Source organism: Pleuronectes platessa, chromosome 14 (genome assembly GCF_947347685.1).
Source record: "Pleuronectes platessa chromosome 14, fPlePla1.1, whole genome shotgun sequence".
NCBI classification, from domain to species: Eukaryota; Metazoa; Chordata; class Actinopteri; order Pleuronectiformes; family Pleuronectidae; genus Pleuronectes; species Pleuronectes platessa.
This window is the reverse complement of record NC_070639.1, coordinates 4910993-4927225: the sequence shown is the minus strand read 5'-3', so window position 1 is coordinate 4927225 and position 16233 is coordinate 4910993. Positions and strand designations below refer to the sequence as shown.

General features: G+C 40.1%; 1 protein-coding gene across 1 annotated transcript in view; it reads left to right on the top strand.

The window, feature by feature from the left end:
* LOC128455470 (mitogen-activated protein kinase kinase kinase kinase 4) overlaps positions 1 to 14838 on the top strand; it is a 91186-nt gene extending 76348 nt beyond the window's left edge. Inside the window, exons 24-32 of the mRNA XM_053439142.1 lie at positions 1 to 115; positions 981 to 1148; positions 2354 to 2497; positions 4593 to 4727; positions 6395 to 6495; positions 7214 to 7363; positions 9124 to 9283; positions 10057 to 10196; positions 11731 to 14838. Of these exons, the coding sequence (XP_053295117.1) occupies positions 1 to 115; positions 981 to 1148; positions 2354 to 2497; positions 4593 to 4727; positions 6395 to 6495; positions 7214 to 7363; positions 9124 to 9283; positions 10057 to 10196; positions 11731 to 11814 (1197 nt within the window). The 3' untranslated portion in view covers positions 11815 to 14838. The remainder of the gene's footprint in view (positions 116 to 980; positions 1149 to 2353; positions 2498 to 4592; positions 4728 to 6394; positions 6496 to 7213; positions 7364 to 9123; positions 9284 to 10056; positions 10197 to 11730) is intronic.
* The last annotated feature ends 1395 nt before the right edge of the window (positions 14839 to 16233 follow it).

Below are 16233 nucleotides of genomic sequence, written 5' to 3'. Positions count from 1 at the left end.
AGCCAGTCGAGTAACAACCTGCAGAAACACAAATCTTCCTCCTCCTTCACTCCGTTTATCGACCCACGCCTCCTCCAAGTCTCTACATCCGCTGGCAGTGCCCTCAACAATGTCGGTATGTCCCTTCCATTGACTGTAGATAAAAATGGACTATTATCCCGAAAGGACCAGCAGAGGGCGACTGCACTTACTGTTTCTATAGAAGTCTGAAAATATTACTCCACTTCTCACTTGATTTATAACGTCTGTAAATATTTTACTGAAAGTTGCAGTTTCCAAGAAATTCCTGGATCTGCCTTCTGATTCAGATTTGCACACAAATTTACCCCTCCACCGAATAACATGGAAGTTGGTTGAGTAGTTTGTATACCTGCTAACTAACAAACGCAGACGAAAATACAACCTCCTTTTTTTCTGAGGTAAGAGGTTCCTCTGGAAGAAATGGCTGTAATGACCCTGTGTGTGTAACACAGCAGCGATTAGCACACACTCACTGAGCTGCACAGTTTACAAAGCAAGCGTTCTCATGACGGCTCTCCTCCTGTTCCTCTCATGCCTCAGAGTCCAGCCATATGCTGAGTCATCACAGCACCTAGTGCAGCTGGCGACCCGCCACCGGGTCAGTGCAGTGCAGCTTGTTTCATGTCCCACTTTACAAATAACAAAGCTTCATCTGAGTCGCTGTGTTGCCCTGAGCTACACGGTCGACAACCACCACTGTAACAGGAAGTGAAGTTTGACGAACAACATTTTGTCTTGTTTTGGGGATATTGGAGTAGTTGCTGATGTCATGCTCTTTCCCTGACAAATTTCAAAACTATATTATGAAAACCAGTCCTGTTCTCATGATTAACAAATCAAAATGAAGGTGCTCCACTAATCTTTCTAATGCTGGACCATTTGGCTGACCCCCCCCAACCTGCCTGGTAAACTCTACATCCTACACCGTCCTACCTAAGCCCTTCCCCTTGACCTTCTAGGTTACGCTAATGACGCCCGGCTGGCAGAGGCACTGCGTGCTGACCCATCACGGAAGGGCTCCGTGGTCAACGTGAACCCGGTCAACACTCGGCCTCAGAGCGACACGCCAGAGATCCGCAAATACAAGAAGAGGTTCAACTCCGAGATCCTTTGTGCTGCGCTCTGGGGTAAGAACAGAGAGACACATTCACTTTGGCAGATTCACAGTATATTAGCGATATGACCATCATCACATGATAAAACATCTCAACATGATTATTTTTAGTCTGCAGAGCTTAACATGGGACTGAGTCAGAGCTGTGGCAGGACGCAAGCAATTTCCAAAAAGTTCTTACATAGTTCCTCCAGCCTTACATAGCTCTAGCAGTTTAGGTCCTATTTGAACTAAGATTCAGGGAGATAATGATATTATGCATATTTGCATGTTTTGAAAATATAGTGATGGACTTCTGATTGACCAAAAGTAGGACTGGGGCACTACGTCTACGTAATCAACCTCAACGATTGCGTAAATACCTTGACTCAAAGGTTTATCTGTCTTTACGGTAGTAAATCCTGATAGCGATCGGTAGAGTTCACTTCTCTCACTGAACCAAAGACTGTATATAAAATAACTGAACAAGAGACAGTGGGAACAAAGATAAAGCTGTTTAGTTGTAATTGTTTGTTGAGATTGTATATATGTGAAATGTAGTTATATATTGAGAAAAAGAAGGAATGGGGAAACTCAAACTACATCTTTTATAACATTTTTGTTAGACTGCTAAACTTGATTTCCTCCAGAAAATTAGCTAAATTGTGCTTTGGTTTTTTTGTTTTTGTTTTGTTGGACAGCTTAATGTAGATTGATATAGTCATTTTAATTGAATGGAACAAGCTCTTGCACTCATTTTATTTTGGAGAGGTATGGAACTGCAAAAGGCTGGTTAGCAGTTCAGACTGGGCCATTTTTTGTTGTGGAAAAAGTTTTTTTAATTTAATTTTATACAAAATAAGCGTTATATGAATCGATAGGTGCAGCCCTAACTAAAAGTGATACTACTACACTGACTGTTACATTTAGGCCACTTGTCACGATTCTAATGATATTCGTTTACAACTTAAAATGTTTTTTTTTTAGATTTGAATCTTGAGTGGATCATTCAAGTTGAATTTTTGCACATCTGCATTACCATATATCCCCATTCAAGTGGTTTAGGAAATTTTAAATACTATATGACTGTTTTCAAAAAATGGCAGCTGTTACAGTCTCAACCACCTGGTGGCAGCAAGACACTAATTAATCTGTACTGTGATCACGACTAGACTGCAGAGTGGTGTTTCCAGCTATATTCAGTTTTGTTGGTGTTTTCTTAAATGTGTGTGTTTGTAGGAGTGAACCTATTGGTCGGAACAGAGAGCGGTCTGATGCTGTTGGATCGAAGCGGTCAGGGGAAGGTTTACCCTCTTATCAGCCGACGACGCTTCCAGCAGATGGACGTCCTGGAGGGACTCAACGTTCTGGTCACTATATCAGGTATGTACACACACACACACACACACGTACACACAAACTGGAATGCTCACACATTTAAAGATGGTTTGATTGCATTACATTACACTTCAGGATTGATCAAGGAGACACAATAAAACGTGCAACCACATACAAGTTGTAACCATACAGACACAATAATCCTGCAAAAACAAAAACCCACTTGGCATACAAAAGTGTTTGAGAACTTGCTATGTCTGGCTTGTGCACATGTGCACACACACATACAGTGGTGTATAAAGTACTTGAAAGCCATACTTGAGTAAAAGAACAGATATCTTAGCTAAAAGTGACTCCGGTAAAATTAAAAGTCACCCGTCAGAAAATGAGTAAAAGTCTTAAAGTAACTCATATTAAATGTACTTAAGTATCAAAAGTATCTGGTGTTGAAATTCACTTAAGTATCAAAGGGATAAGAAACAAGTTCTGGGCACACATAATAGGATAGTTTCTCATTTGTTAACAACCTGCAGAGTGCTATTACAGAGAAGAATAAATCACTGGACACAGTCTAGTTTTGGTGCATAATTTCAGACAGAATAACACAGACTGAACTGAACCGAGCACCTGGATCATTCTAAAGGGAATAAATAGGATTGGGAATGTGCTGGCGTTGATTAAGTCCCTGCACTTTGTACACACATCGCTACTTCCCATTGGATGGTTAAGTGAGGTCCTCGGATCGGCTCTGCCAGAGTCGGTCACGGCCCTGGCTGAGCGTGGAGAAGAGAATCAAACTTGACTCTCTAGACTAGGAAGTTAAACTCGTAACAAAGTTTCTGAAGGTGAACCTGCAGTACAGCCTGCTCTACCCCGGTCGACCAAGGCAGCCCGACCAGCCCTGCACATCTCCGAGGCAGGGGGCACGCGAGTGAGCGAGAGAGGCGCGCGTTGCGCCAACCCCGCTGCTCTGTTGACCAGACAGTTTTGAGAATATTAAGAAGTCGAAAGTTCAGAAATTTGTGTCAGGAAAATAAATGCTCAAGTAAAGTACAGATATGTGAAAAAGTACAGTAACGAAGTATTTCTACTTCGTTACTTCCCACCACTGCACACGTACATACATATATGAATGAAAACCTACCCAAACCCTACTCATTCTGATCGAACTTCTGCATCTATGCTGCTTGAATATTTGCATCGCCACACACAGCTCTGAGTCCCACGACTTCTCAGATTGAAAGCACATCCTCCTTCTTACTTCTCCTCTTTCTCAATTTCACACGGACGCAGTGCAGTCAGAAGTGTCACAACAAATATTTGCTGGCCTAACGGATGTTGCGTAAATCTCTGCCTGCGGAGAACGCGTCATGTGTGTACAATATGTAGCGATGACACGCACTCAAGCTTTTTTCATGACGGAAGGAAATACCGCAGGGAAACATGCGTACATTTGTTGTCGTTAACAACTTACAAAATATGCGTCATCGAAAAAGTTGTATCAAAAATTCCTACGAAAAAAATAAATATCTTAAAAAGCAGAAATGACTGACAATGTGGCAAATTTACAAAATATCAGCCTATGGATGGAGGTGCTTTTTTTTTATCATTCTGTCATCATGACTATTGGAGTAATTTTAAAAGTCGTTGACGGGAAGAACAAAAACAAACTGAGATTCATAGTTAACTAGAATGTTCCTCAGTAGAGCGGATACCTCTGCCAAAACCCCAAAGTCGTCTTCAATTCAATTAAGCTCAACCAAATTTCACAAGCTCATAGATATCCATCCTCTGAATACACCTTGATTTTTTTTTCCTCAAGATCCGTGAATTATTCCCCAATGTTTAAGAAAGTAAGGAACATTTGCTGTATCCACCCCCTGCCCCTGATCCGCACCAGACATGTTAAGGGTTCTTCCTTGGCCCATGCTGCATTTCATGGAAATATGTTTTTTTTTTGTGTAATCTGGGATGACAAGCAAACCAACCAACAGACAGGGGTTGAAAACATAACCTCCTTTGCAGAGGTAACAAACAGCAGATTCCTCAGTATTTATTGTTTTTTATTATTTTAACTCTTCACTGACAGTTAAGAAAACCTGTCGATGAACATGTTTTGACCGTTCTCGATCGATTGCAGGTAAGAAGAACAAGCTCCGTGTTTACTATCTGTCCTGGCTGAGGAACAAGATCCTGCACAACGACCCCGAGGTGGAGAAGAAACAGGGTTGGACCACTGTCGGAGACCTGGAGGGCTGCGTCCACTACAACGTCGGTAGGTCACGTTGACACGGTGAAATGGGAACGGAGCCCAATGTTTGCGATGACTTTTAGTAAATCATAATATGGCTTCCCTGTCCCCTCAGGGTCTAAGGTTCCTGGTTCCGACCTGGTAACAATCGTCTCGGACGATCTGATCACATGTGTTCAACGTCAAGTTTGACTCTTCATACCTGGAACTCAAATGAATCCAAAATGTGGCTCCTGTGATCACTTGTGATCAGATTTGACTTCCCAGCACATTCATCATTTGTGGTCGCGAAGAGCAAATGCTGCCAATGTGCTATGAAAGATTTTACCAATTTAAGAAAAAGTATTTTATTACTTATATTATGGTGGCTGCCACAACCAAATTAAAGTACGGATACTTAGAAGTGTTCAAATACATTTGATTCATTGTCAATTTATCCTGGTTGAATTCTGTCTGGAAACTTTTATCGGCTCTCATCCCTCCTTTTTTCTTTCTTTCTGTTGCTACCTGTTAAATAAAGGTACAAAAATTCCCAACAAATAAGGTGTTGACGTTAAACAACTTGAGATGGTTAAGTTCATTGTGTAAAAGTGTTGTGTTTGGGTTATGATTGGTAAGGATCTGTGTGGTTACGATTAAGCATCTTTCACGTTTATGTGTCCTTACCATTTCATAACGAGTCGTTCTAATTATGTGTTTAGTAAATATAAGCTTTTACGATTCACAATCAATGTTATCTATTCAACAACCAACCCTGCTCTGTCCTCTTTTCCCATTTTAAAAAACCCCAGCTGCATCTGGACTCAAACAGACGAGCTAATATTTACAAACTTAACAAACTCACTTTGAGTGTATTTGTACAAAAGCATGTCGCTGATAACAGCTGGAAGGAAAGCCCTTAGTTAAGTAACACTGCAGCAGGGAAATCCAAGTGGAAATGTCCTGTCTAAAACTCAGAATGTCCTCTGTGATGGTAGTACACCTGAGCCAAGACGGACATTTCCTGTTGGAAACCCCTCCAGACTGACCACAGCTGTCAGTCATCACATCCATTTCCTGGCGAGGAATTTTACTCACGTGTCTGAATTGGCGAGAAACCAAGTTTCAGCCAATGATTCAAGTTCTCTTGTGCAGAAGTTTGTTTGAGGAAGTGTAATGTAGAGACCTTTTCAAAACTAAGATACATAAATAGAATTTAAAATCTTTTGATTGAGCCCCTTTTAAATTTTTTAAATCCTAATTAAATTATTTCACACCGTAGAAGAAATTATTGCCATGCACAAGAAAGTTAAGATCAGATCATATGACATGGGAGTTACGGCTATTTACTAAAATTCAGTTTGACTGGCAATTTCAAAAACCGAATTCGGCGGCATTAAAACCAAACTAATCATACGTAAGGTCAAATAAACATGAGTTTACAATGATTTGACTGCTTTTAAAGGGAAAGTCAAATCAAGTCAAAAGAGAAGCCTGATTGGTGCTTTGTCCGACCAAGAAATCTATTGTCAAACAGCAGCTGTGTTCCTAACATTATCTGATGATGTGACACGAAAGACGACAGGAGAAGTTTAAAATGATGGAGGATAAATAATCAAAGTTTTATTTTGCTGATGATGCTGGTTTCTCCTCCTGATGCTGATAATTTGCGATCATGTCCTCATGTTTTATTGTTGTTTTCTGTTCTCCAGTGAAATATGAGCGGATCAAGTTCTTGGTTCTGGCTCTGAAGAACTCCGTGGAGGTCTACGCCTGGGCACCTAAACCCTACCACAAGTTCATGGCCTTCAAGGTGAGAGCATGTCAAGCGATTAGCTTAGCTTGATAGCATCTGTTTATTTAACAATTGTGTTTATACGAACCAAAATACATATAGGTTCCAAGCTGATTCTATAATGTCGATCTGTCTTGTATATTCATACACTTGATTTTATGTAGAGCACGACAATCCCTCTCGATTGGCTGACAGGAGCCTGTCATACACATACATCTGTGTTTACGTTTACCAATATGCTTCGATGTGAAAACATTTCTCACAATAAACAATGTAGAAAATATGTGAAGAAAGATTTATTTTCTTCATTCAAGTTATTTATATAAAGTTGTAATTGTATTTTCTTTTAAGGTATTTAAAATAAAGTTTATGGTTGCACTGTAAAATATCAAACATCAGTTACATTTCTTTGTCAGTGTTTGATTAATGTCATCAGTCATAAATGTGTCAGTATCGTTCCCCAGAAATCCAAATCCGTCTGGCTCAAATTTGCCTTCACATATATTTATGGCAGTATTCTTACCCATAATGCCAAGGTTTGAATTAAATCAAAGATGAACCTTCTAGAGTTTGTTGTTTTAACTACAAATTCATTGAAAACTGTTTGTTCTGCTCTCTGTTAATATTGATCATCTCTACCCTGGTAAATACTGATGTCATGCTCACGCTGCTGCTGAATGACTGAACAAAACAGAGAAATATAACCCAACTTGTTTTTCTGACCTTTGTCCTTCAGTCCTTTGGAGACTTGGTGCACAAACCTCTGCTGGTCGATCTGACCGTGGAGGAGGGTCAGAGGCTAAAGGTCATTTACGGTTCCTCTAATGGATTCCACGCTGTGGATGTGGACTCTGGGGCTGTCTATGACATCTACCTACCCACACACGTAAGAACATACAACACTAATATCTCACTTAAAGGTTTGCTAAAGCCTTAAAGGATCTGATCTGGGTTGTTGACAAAAAATGTAGCTACAGTTGCAATCAGAAATATTCAACCCCCCCAAAGAATTTAAGGATTTATCAATTAAAGTATTTTCAAAGAGCAAGATTCTGCTTCGGATGAATTCTTCATGAGTTGACTGATACATAAAACCAACTCAGAAAATGCATGATGTAGTACGTCTGTGTAACAGTATATTTAGTTAAGATAGCAATGTCACAAATATTCAACCCCTATATAATATTGTTGTTTTTAAAGCTGTCTGACAGTTTTTATGGCCTAAAGTGGAGTTGAAACATAATTAAGCCTTTGGGAACTATATACTGATCCTTCATTTGCTTCAGCTGTGATGCATATATAAACCCCACCCATGAAGGTATTCAAGGTGAGTTGCAATCATGGGAAAGACAAAGGAGCTTCCACAAAAGCTGAGAGAGGTGATTATTTCATCACACCTGAAAGAAGATTTCCCTAAAAAATTATATTCCAAGAGACACCATTGGGAACATTATAAGGAAGTTTAAAACTGATGGAGCAGCTTCAAACCTGCCTGGCCGTGGAAGAAAGCCCAACATTTCATCAAGGACCCTCAGTAACTAAGTCAGAACAACTCAGATAAACCCCTGTGTGACTGCAAGACACCTACAGGATGACCTGATGAAGGCGGTTTCAAGTTTGTCAATGGCAACTATAAGACGTGCACTGAATAAACAAGGACCTCATGGCCGGACTCCAAGACGCACTCAGCTGTTGACCACAAGGAACATCAAAAGTCGACTAGTATATGCAAGGAGGAATTTGGATAAGACTACAGAGTTTTGGGTGACAGTTCTATGGACTGATGAAACCAAACTGGAATTGTTTGGACATATGGACCAGCGGTATGTCTGGCGTATGAAAGGCCAGGCTTATGACCATAATAATAACATCCCCAAGGTCAAGCCTGTTGGTGGGTCATTGCTGTTTTTCTGCGGCAGGAGCTGGCAATCTTGATCGTGTACCTGGCATCAGGAATTCCCTGAAATACCAGGCCATTTTAAGGAGGAATTTGATGCCTTCTGTTACAAATTAAATCTTGGTAATCATTGGACTTTCCAGCAAGACAAGGATCCAAAGCCCACCTCCATGTCAAGCTAAGCTTGATGGAGAAAAACATCCTGTAATGTCCTGGAGTGGCCTTTTCAGTCACCAGATTTAAATCCGATTTGAAAATCTTTGGTGGGATTTAAAGAAGGCAGTTACAGCACGGAAGCCCTCAAACATCACTGATCTAGAGGCTTTTGCATGTGAAAAAATTGGCAAAGATGACGATCGAGAGGTGTAAGAAGGTTGTCAACACTTACTGAAAACGTTTGTTAAAAGTTAGAAAAGCTAAAGGATGCGCCACAAAGTACTGAAGCTGGGGGTTGAATAATACTAAACATGCACATGTATTAAAAGAGTTACATTTTTCATTTGAACCTCAAAGTTAAGTCAACCTCTGTTGTCAAAATATCTCAAATATGTATCAATAAATATTTTTTGTTGTTTTTAATTAGGCTTTTTGTAATTCATTGTCATTATCTTTCATCCACATCACTATAATGTCTTTTGAGGTGAGGGGGTTGAATATTTCTGAATGCAACTGTATCTAACTATTTTATGATTGACTGTTCTCTTGTTCCTTACAATTCAATACTGTGTTGGTTTTGTGTTTCAATGCAGATCCAAACCCATATCCAGTCTCACGCCATCATCATCCTGCCCAACACTGACGGCATCGAGCTGCTGGTGTGCTACGAGGACGAGGGCGTTTACGTGAACACCTACGGGCGCATCACCAAGGACGTGGTGCTGCAGTGGGGGGAGATGCCCACCTCAGTGGGTGAGTCTCAGTGGGAAAAGTCACACAAACACACATTGTGAAAGTTTTTCTTTGTACGTTTCTGTTGATCGGTTTCTTCCTACCTTTTTACTGAACCACCTGCTAAAATGAAAGATAATATTTCAAATTGTGTAGGATTTCTTTCTGAACTGCATGGTCAATCAAAATTACCTCTTGGCTCTGGCAAGACCTCTAGGTTTGGAAACACAAACATCTAAAAAAGTGTTGTTTCTCTCATTCAAATGTTATATTCAAGATTTTCATTATATGTGTTGCCTTCTCAAAAATGTTGCACAATAGTTTGCACATTTATTGTTCTGTGAATCAAGCAGATCAAACATGGTTGCATACAAAGAAATAAAATTGATTCTTGATATTTTACAGTTCAACCATAAACTTTATTTAAAATCACTAAATGAAAATTAAAAACAAATTCAACCAATAGAGCCTGAATTAAGAAAATAAACCTTTACATAATATAATAGTTTTCTGTGCCACAGATATTTATATAGCTTCATATCGTCCCATATGAATGGCCAACTGATACATTTTTGTTCCCTATGTTATTTTGTCAACCCAACAATTCTTAACTTTTCTGAAAAATAAGTGGTACCGCCTCGTCCACACTCCAACTTTACCAAAAACCTACCAAATGGAATATAGTGATATATGCCAGACCGTTCTACAGCTGTCTGCATTCATGCATTTATAAAAATGCCTCTCAGATTTTTTGAAATACCAGTACAATTATTAACGTAAGTATCTCTCTGCAGCATACATCCGTTCCAACCAGATCATGGGTTGGGGGGAGAAGGCCATAGAGATCCGCTCGGTGGAGACTGGCCACCTGGATGGTGTCTTCATGCACAAAAGAGCCCAGAGACTCAAGTTCCTCTGTGAAAGAAATGACAAGGTGAGACAACATGTACACATCCATTTATACTGCTCGTTGCTAAAGGCCACAGAGAGGCTGGAGCTTTAGAATCTGATCTGTGAGCTGGAATGAGTTTCACAATCAATGACATTATCTGAGCAGGTGAGTGTCCTTCCAGTTCAGCTGAGTATTGGGGCCACCTAAAGGGAAAAATGTACTAGATTAAAGAAAGGAAGACATTTTTAGGAAATAAGCTGCAATGAGAACTCAATGGAATTTCCCACCTGTGGATCCAAAATCTTGAACCAATCTGATTGCTTCTGGAGGAACTACAAAACATTGTTGAATATCACAGAGTATAACCAGCAATAACCTCACAGTCGACCAATACCAAACATTTTCTCCCTAACTGTCTACAGAATACAGTTAAAGTTTACTAGTGATAATAACTATGTTTTCATTCTCTTGGGTTTACATTTTCTTTCTCGTATTGTTACATATTCTTTATTCTCGATTGTGTGTAAGGTTTAAACAGAGATTTTTTTGTTGGTCATTGATGCTTGACTCCAATAATCTCTGCAGGGCATTTGTGAGGAAACAGAGGAGCCTGTTCTCCTCTCCCTCTGCAAATTAACGTGAATTAGGTTATAGATTTGAAGCTAAAGCCACAGTTTACTGCCCCGAGGTGTTTCTAAAGTCACTTTCTGTCTGCTCAGCTGTCTCGGCTGCGGAAGTAACTTCACTCGTCTCTAGTTCCTCTTCTCATCTAAAGTTTGTCCGTCCTTTTTTAGCCGAAGTGAAGTAAAGATTTACATTTCTTCTCGTCTCACTGTGGTTCCTCAGCAGTGCTTGTTTGAGTTTTCTCTCCAAGTTTTTTAATGATCCAACTTCGCCAAGTAGTCCACTAATCATATCAACATCTATGATTGTCATTTTCACTCAATGTAAAAAGAAATCTCGTAAAAAGGGTCCCTTTGCATGAACGGTGGAGAAATAATAAAATTGTATTTTTATTTTCTCATCAATTAGTTGTCCAACACATTTCGGTGCCGTGGTCGGAGGCATTATCTATTCGGGTTGTCTGACCTTTCTGTCCAATGGTTGTGAAAACGTTATCTCAAGAACGTCATGGAGGAATTTCTAAAAACTTGCAACTCTGGACTTGAAAATTAAGTCCTAAGAATTAGAATGTCTAGGCGGCGGATAACTCAACTGGTAGACCTACGATTTCGACCGTTGCTCATTTATCCATGTCCTCCCCCACTCTCTATCTACTCCCCCTTTCACAGCCTACTCTGTCCTACCCATTAAAGGATATAGATTCACAGATTAATTGATTAGGTCTGGTCGAAGATCAGTTCATGGTGGTGGCCTCACAAAATCATGATTTCTCAAGTCTGCCTTTAGAGAATTTCTTAGAATTTTACAACCTGCACCGGTTGTCAGAGGCAAACAACCACAGGGCTTTATCTATACTATTTATATTTCCTTGTGTTGAAATTCAAAATGCGCCTGAAAATAAGTGAATGGAGCTTGTGATCATATCCAGTGATTAAACATCTGTCTCCTTCAGGTGTTCTTCGCCTCCGTTCGGTCTGGAGGCTCCAGCCAGGTCTACTTCATGACTCTGGGCCGAAGCAACCTGCTCAGCTGGTAGAGGTCCACACCTACCCTCCTCCTCCTTCTCCTCATCTTCCTCGATGTCCTCCACCCTCGCTAACACTGGATCTCAGAACCCAACGTCGATGTCTCGTCAGCCCTCAGACAACCAAAAGAGAACAACAATCAACCTTTGTTGGAGCGGTCAACTGCGACCGCTCCACCTTCTCTCTGGAGTCCAGTCTCCCGGGGCGACCTGCCACACAGTGACAGCCGGTCCCACCTTCATCATGCCCGGAAATTAACTGAAGTGATGGCTTGTGTATAAGATTAAAATCAGTGACTAATTAATACATGAAAGGAAGTAGAAATAACTTAAATGTGAATTCAAGACGAGTGGGCAATCGCAAATGGGATCGATTTTGTATGTCTGCATCGTTTCCTGTGCTCCTCGGCTCAGTAAGCTTGAGGTCTTCTACTACTACTAGTACTGCTACCACTATTATTACTACTACTGCTACTTCCGTCTGCAGGTCTGCCTCTTGTAAGGGAGTCACCCCTCTGCCACCTGTTTTTGCCCTCCGCCTTTTCTCGTGAGCATTTCACGGGGCTGGCGGGGTCAGAGTCTGTTGTATTGATGCTACAGTGGTGTGTGTAAATGTACTTCTGTTTGGTCCAATTGCTGCTGACGTGCTGGTTAGAGTTCCAGACCGTCGGCCAGGGGTCGGAATCTGTAAGACGCTGGAGCTGGTGAGACATCACGGTGAGATGGCAGAAGCCTGATATCCAAGGTTTTACCATAAGTCGGGATTCAGTCGGAGGGGTTGTGTGTGTGTGTCATTGAAGTGTTGTGTTGATCAGATGGTTGCTTTAAAGAAAAAAATAGAGGGGTGGTGATGAGAGAAAGAAAGAGATGTTGAATCAGATGGATTTCAGAATAGTATTTTTTGAATTGTAACTATTATTATTCCTTGAAGATTAGTGTAACTATGTGGAGTTAAACATGTCTTTTACCTTGTTTTTTAAGATTCACACACATCCACCCATAGTCCACACGGTTAGGTTGCTTTTACTCCGAACCCACAGGAGTGCGAGGTGCGTTTGACTAGGAAGAAAGTCATGTGGGTGTGGTCCAAAAGAAGCTTAAATAAAATAAAAAGGTGTCTATGTACAAAAGTTAATTTAATCTTCCAGATAGAGTCAGTGGTCATGTTTTTCTCCCAAGTTGAACATGGCCACCAAAACTCAACGCGGGTAGGGCGGTCACCTGTAGTCTCTCAGCTTGAGAAACTTGAACTGCTGTGAATATAGTTAAATATAAAATGGAGGGGAAAAAAGATAATGGAGCGAAAAGTAGAACCGAAGGTTCAGTGTATGTGTGAGTGCGGTCGGAGAGTTCGGTGTCATCGGCATATTGGTTTATCTTAGCAGAGAGGTGAACGTGTGGTCATACAGCAGCAGAGTTTTTATCTCTGGGAGGTGGTTCTTCCATTTCTTTTTCCAAATCAGTTTTCATTTGTATCATTTTGTGTGAATGCAATGCACTAAGTGTCAAGAATGTAGAAAGACATATTACTGTGTGGTGGTCCAAGGCATGAGATGATGTAATTTTTTTTGCTTTGTATCTTGTCACAAGTGATCGATACTAGATGTTGAACTTTGAGTTAAGACGACAGGAAGCTGCAGCAGCCGAGCCTCTTTGTCAGGTGTAGATATTAACCCAGGGGGGTAGGGGTGGAGTGGGGTCGGGGGCTATACCGTATTTGTTTTGCGACCTTTCCCACAGCTGTTAGAGTGCGTGTGCGTGAGCTTTGTTCTGGGAGGGTTCTCTGCGAGTCCACTCTTTGCCATCAAGTGAGGACATAAACCTTTCCCATGCAAAATGGAGCAGAAAAACTCAGCTGTTTTCGAAGAAAATCAAGACGGAATCCAACTTTCCTTTTCATCGGGAAGGAGACGTTTTTCATGATTTTAGTGCTCCCCTCACTTCCTGCTCCAGCTGTTATATCGGGTCGTCTGTATATGTGAAAGACTGAGAAGCAATCTGCAGCATCGATCTCCTCCTCCAGGCTGGGCTGGAGTTTCCTCTGTTACCATGATACTCCGAAAGATTGCACATCATTCACTGAGAAAAAAATACAGGGGCAAGGGAGAGCTGAATTTGTGCTCCGACCTCATGTCAAACACATAAGGTCACAAACAAGTTTACCATGGTTGTGTTTTTCCCCTGAAGACAACAATTAACACACAATGCTCCCTCCCCTTGTACAGAGAAGCTGTGTGGACCCCAGTGCTGTGTCGTCTGAGGTCTGTGTGTGCAGTAGTACCTGTGTCTCTTATTGCATCAAGGCCTTGATGAGTGGCTCTAGTGACTTCATGAAATAAAAAAATGTGGTAATTATTCTTATTCTTAATGGGCTCAAGTTTTAGGTCTACATCTGATGAGAAAATGCAATCGATCACCAAATTTCATTGGAAAAAGTGCCATGAGGGCAGCACTTCAAAACATATAAACATATTATTCTAAAAACCACTACTTGGAAATGTTTTTTCCAAACAAAAAAAAAATCACTTGAAGCATTGTGAATTTTTAAGTTTTAGAGCTAGTGGAGAGGCTTAACTATAGTTTCTGTTGTTTCTGTAAGTCTACGTATGCGTAAATATGCGACTGCGGTGGTTTAATATTATTCCGCTCACCTTAGGTGGAGAATATGTTTACAGGAGCAATGTTTTGTTACACTAATGTGCATCACAATATTTATGTTTAAATCACATGCGTCTTGGTTCTTCTATGTTTTTGAGCCCTTTTTTTGGGATAATTTTGTCATGTTCCCCACCCCACTGAATCACCTACATACAAAACAATAAAGAACACGCGTGTTGTTCATTTCAGGTATTCACATAGCGCTGCTTCGACGTGGAACCATTGCAGTAATGTTTCCTGCTGGCTTGGACGTGAGGCGACATATTTTTTCCTCTGCTGTTTCTGCCATGCTACTCTAACTTATGTCCTCTGTGTGTATGACAGGAAGTCATGTATTTTCCTGAAGGCTTTTTTTCTTTGAATAAACTTTAAAAGTAATTTTAAAAGAAAATGTTGTCTTTTGTCTGTGGCAAGCCTCTGCTGCCTTTTGTTTTACAAACACACACACATATTAAAAAACATGTAACACATACTTTAACATTTCTAACACGTTGGATCTATTTCAACATATTACTTTGCAGATTGCAACTTTCATATTTCCAAGAAAAGGCATTTTATAGTTTAGTTTCACATAAGCCTTCATCAGGGCTCATAAAACTGAAATGATTCAAGTTGTGAACCATTCATGTTGTATAATTCCATTCACACGAAAAAGCTGCTCCAAAGGAAACCGTATGTGTGCTGTAATATTTGACTTCCTGTTTGAACTGTATGTCTGATTTCAGAATGTGTTTGTCTGAACTCTCCTGAAAAGAGAAGTGATTTTTCTGGTTATTGTTTTAAACATACATTTCTTGACACTGAGACATTGAGAAACAATTCTCCTTCATGCAGTTTGGTGGAAACAATACTTTCATCACTTCTGCATGAAAAGCTCTCCACAAAGTGACTTTTCACTACTTTACCTTTATGGAAGATTATCACTGAAAATAAAATGAAATGGGATTTATGTCTTAAGTTTTGACTTAGGTGCCATTTGTTTATTTGATCTTTAGACAAATGAAATATAAGATGTTAAGCCTCAATAATTGTTGATGCTTTATTGTAAGTGGGAGTTTTCCATCGATGAACTTTACAAAATGAAATTCCGACTAAAACTGTGTCTTCTATGAAGCAAAAGATATGATTGAAAAGCCATTATTGCAACCATCGTCTCAAATCTGCAACATTTGACTCATGTCATAAAGAAAAAGTTAATATCGTTCTGAATTGTTTATGTCCCATTTCTATTTGGTGAAGGTGTAACTTCGATAATTAGATCATTATTTTGCGTTTCCATCGTTTTTTCACTCACTTTAATGTTAAAATAACTGAAATGAGTTGACGCATCATCTTTGTCATACTTCAATCCTTATGCATCTCATTGTGAAATATTAAGACATTCAAGATGCTAACACAACTTAATCAGAATATTTAGAAAAATCAGGTTTTGGTTAAATTCTTGCTGCAGCAGTATGATCGTGCTGAGTGACTGGAAGGTAAATTCCTCAGCTCTAGGGTGTTTCTAAGAGCATGAGGCGATTTGGAGAATTCCCAAGACACGCAACACGTCCCTCTTTCTCAACGGTCGGGTTTAATGAACGGTTTGTTCTGTGTCAGTCACCTTTAACCCTGCACGGCTTAAATATAAATGCATTATCCTGCATGTGAAAGGCCTGTTTTTGTTTACTTGTAGCACACCCCATACCAAAAATACAACAATAAACAGGATTTATCAATAATTGGAATTAACCTGACAACCTAAGCACACTCTCCTGAGATGAACGTAAATTG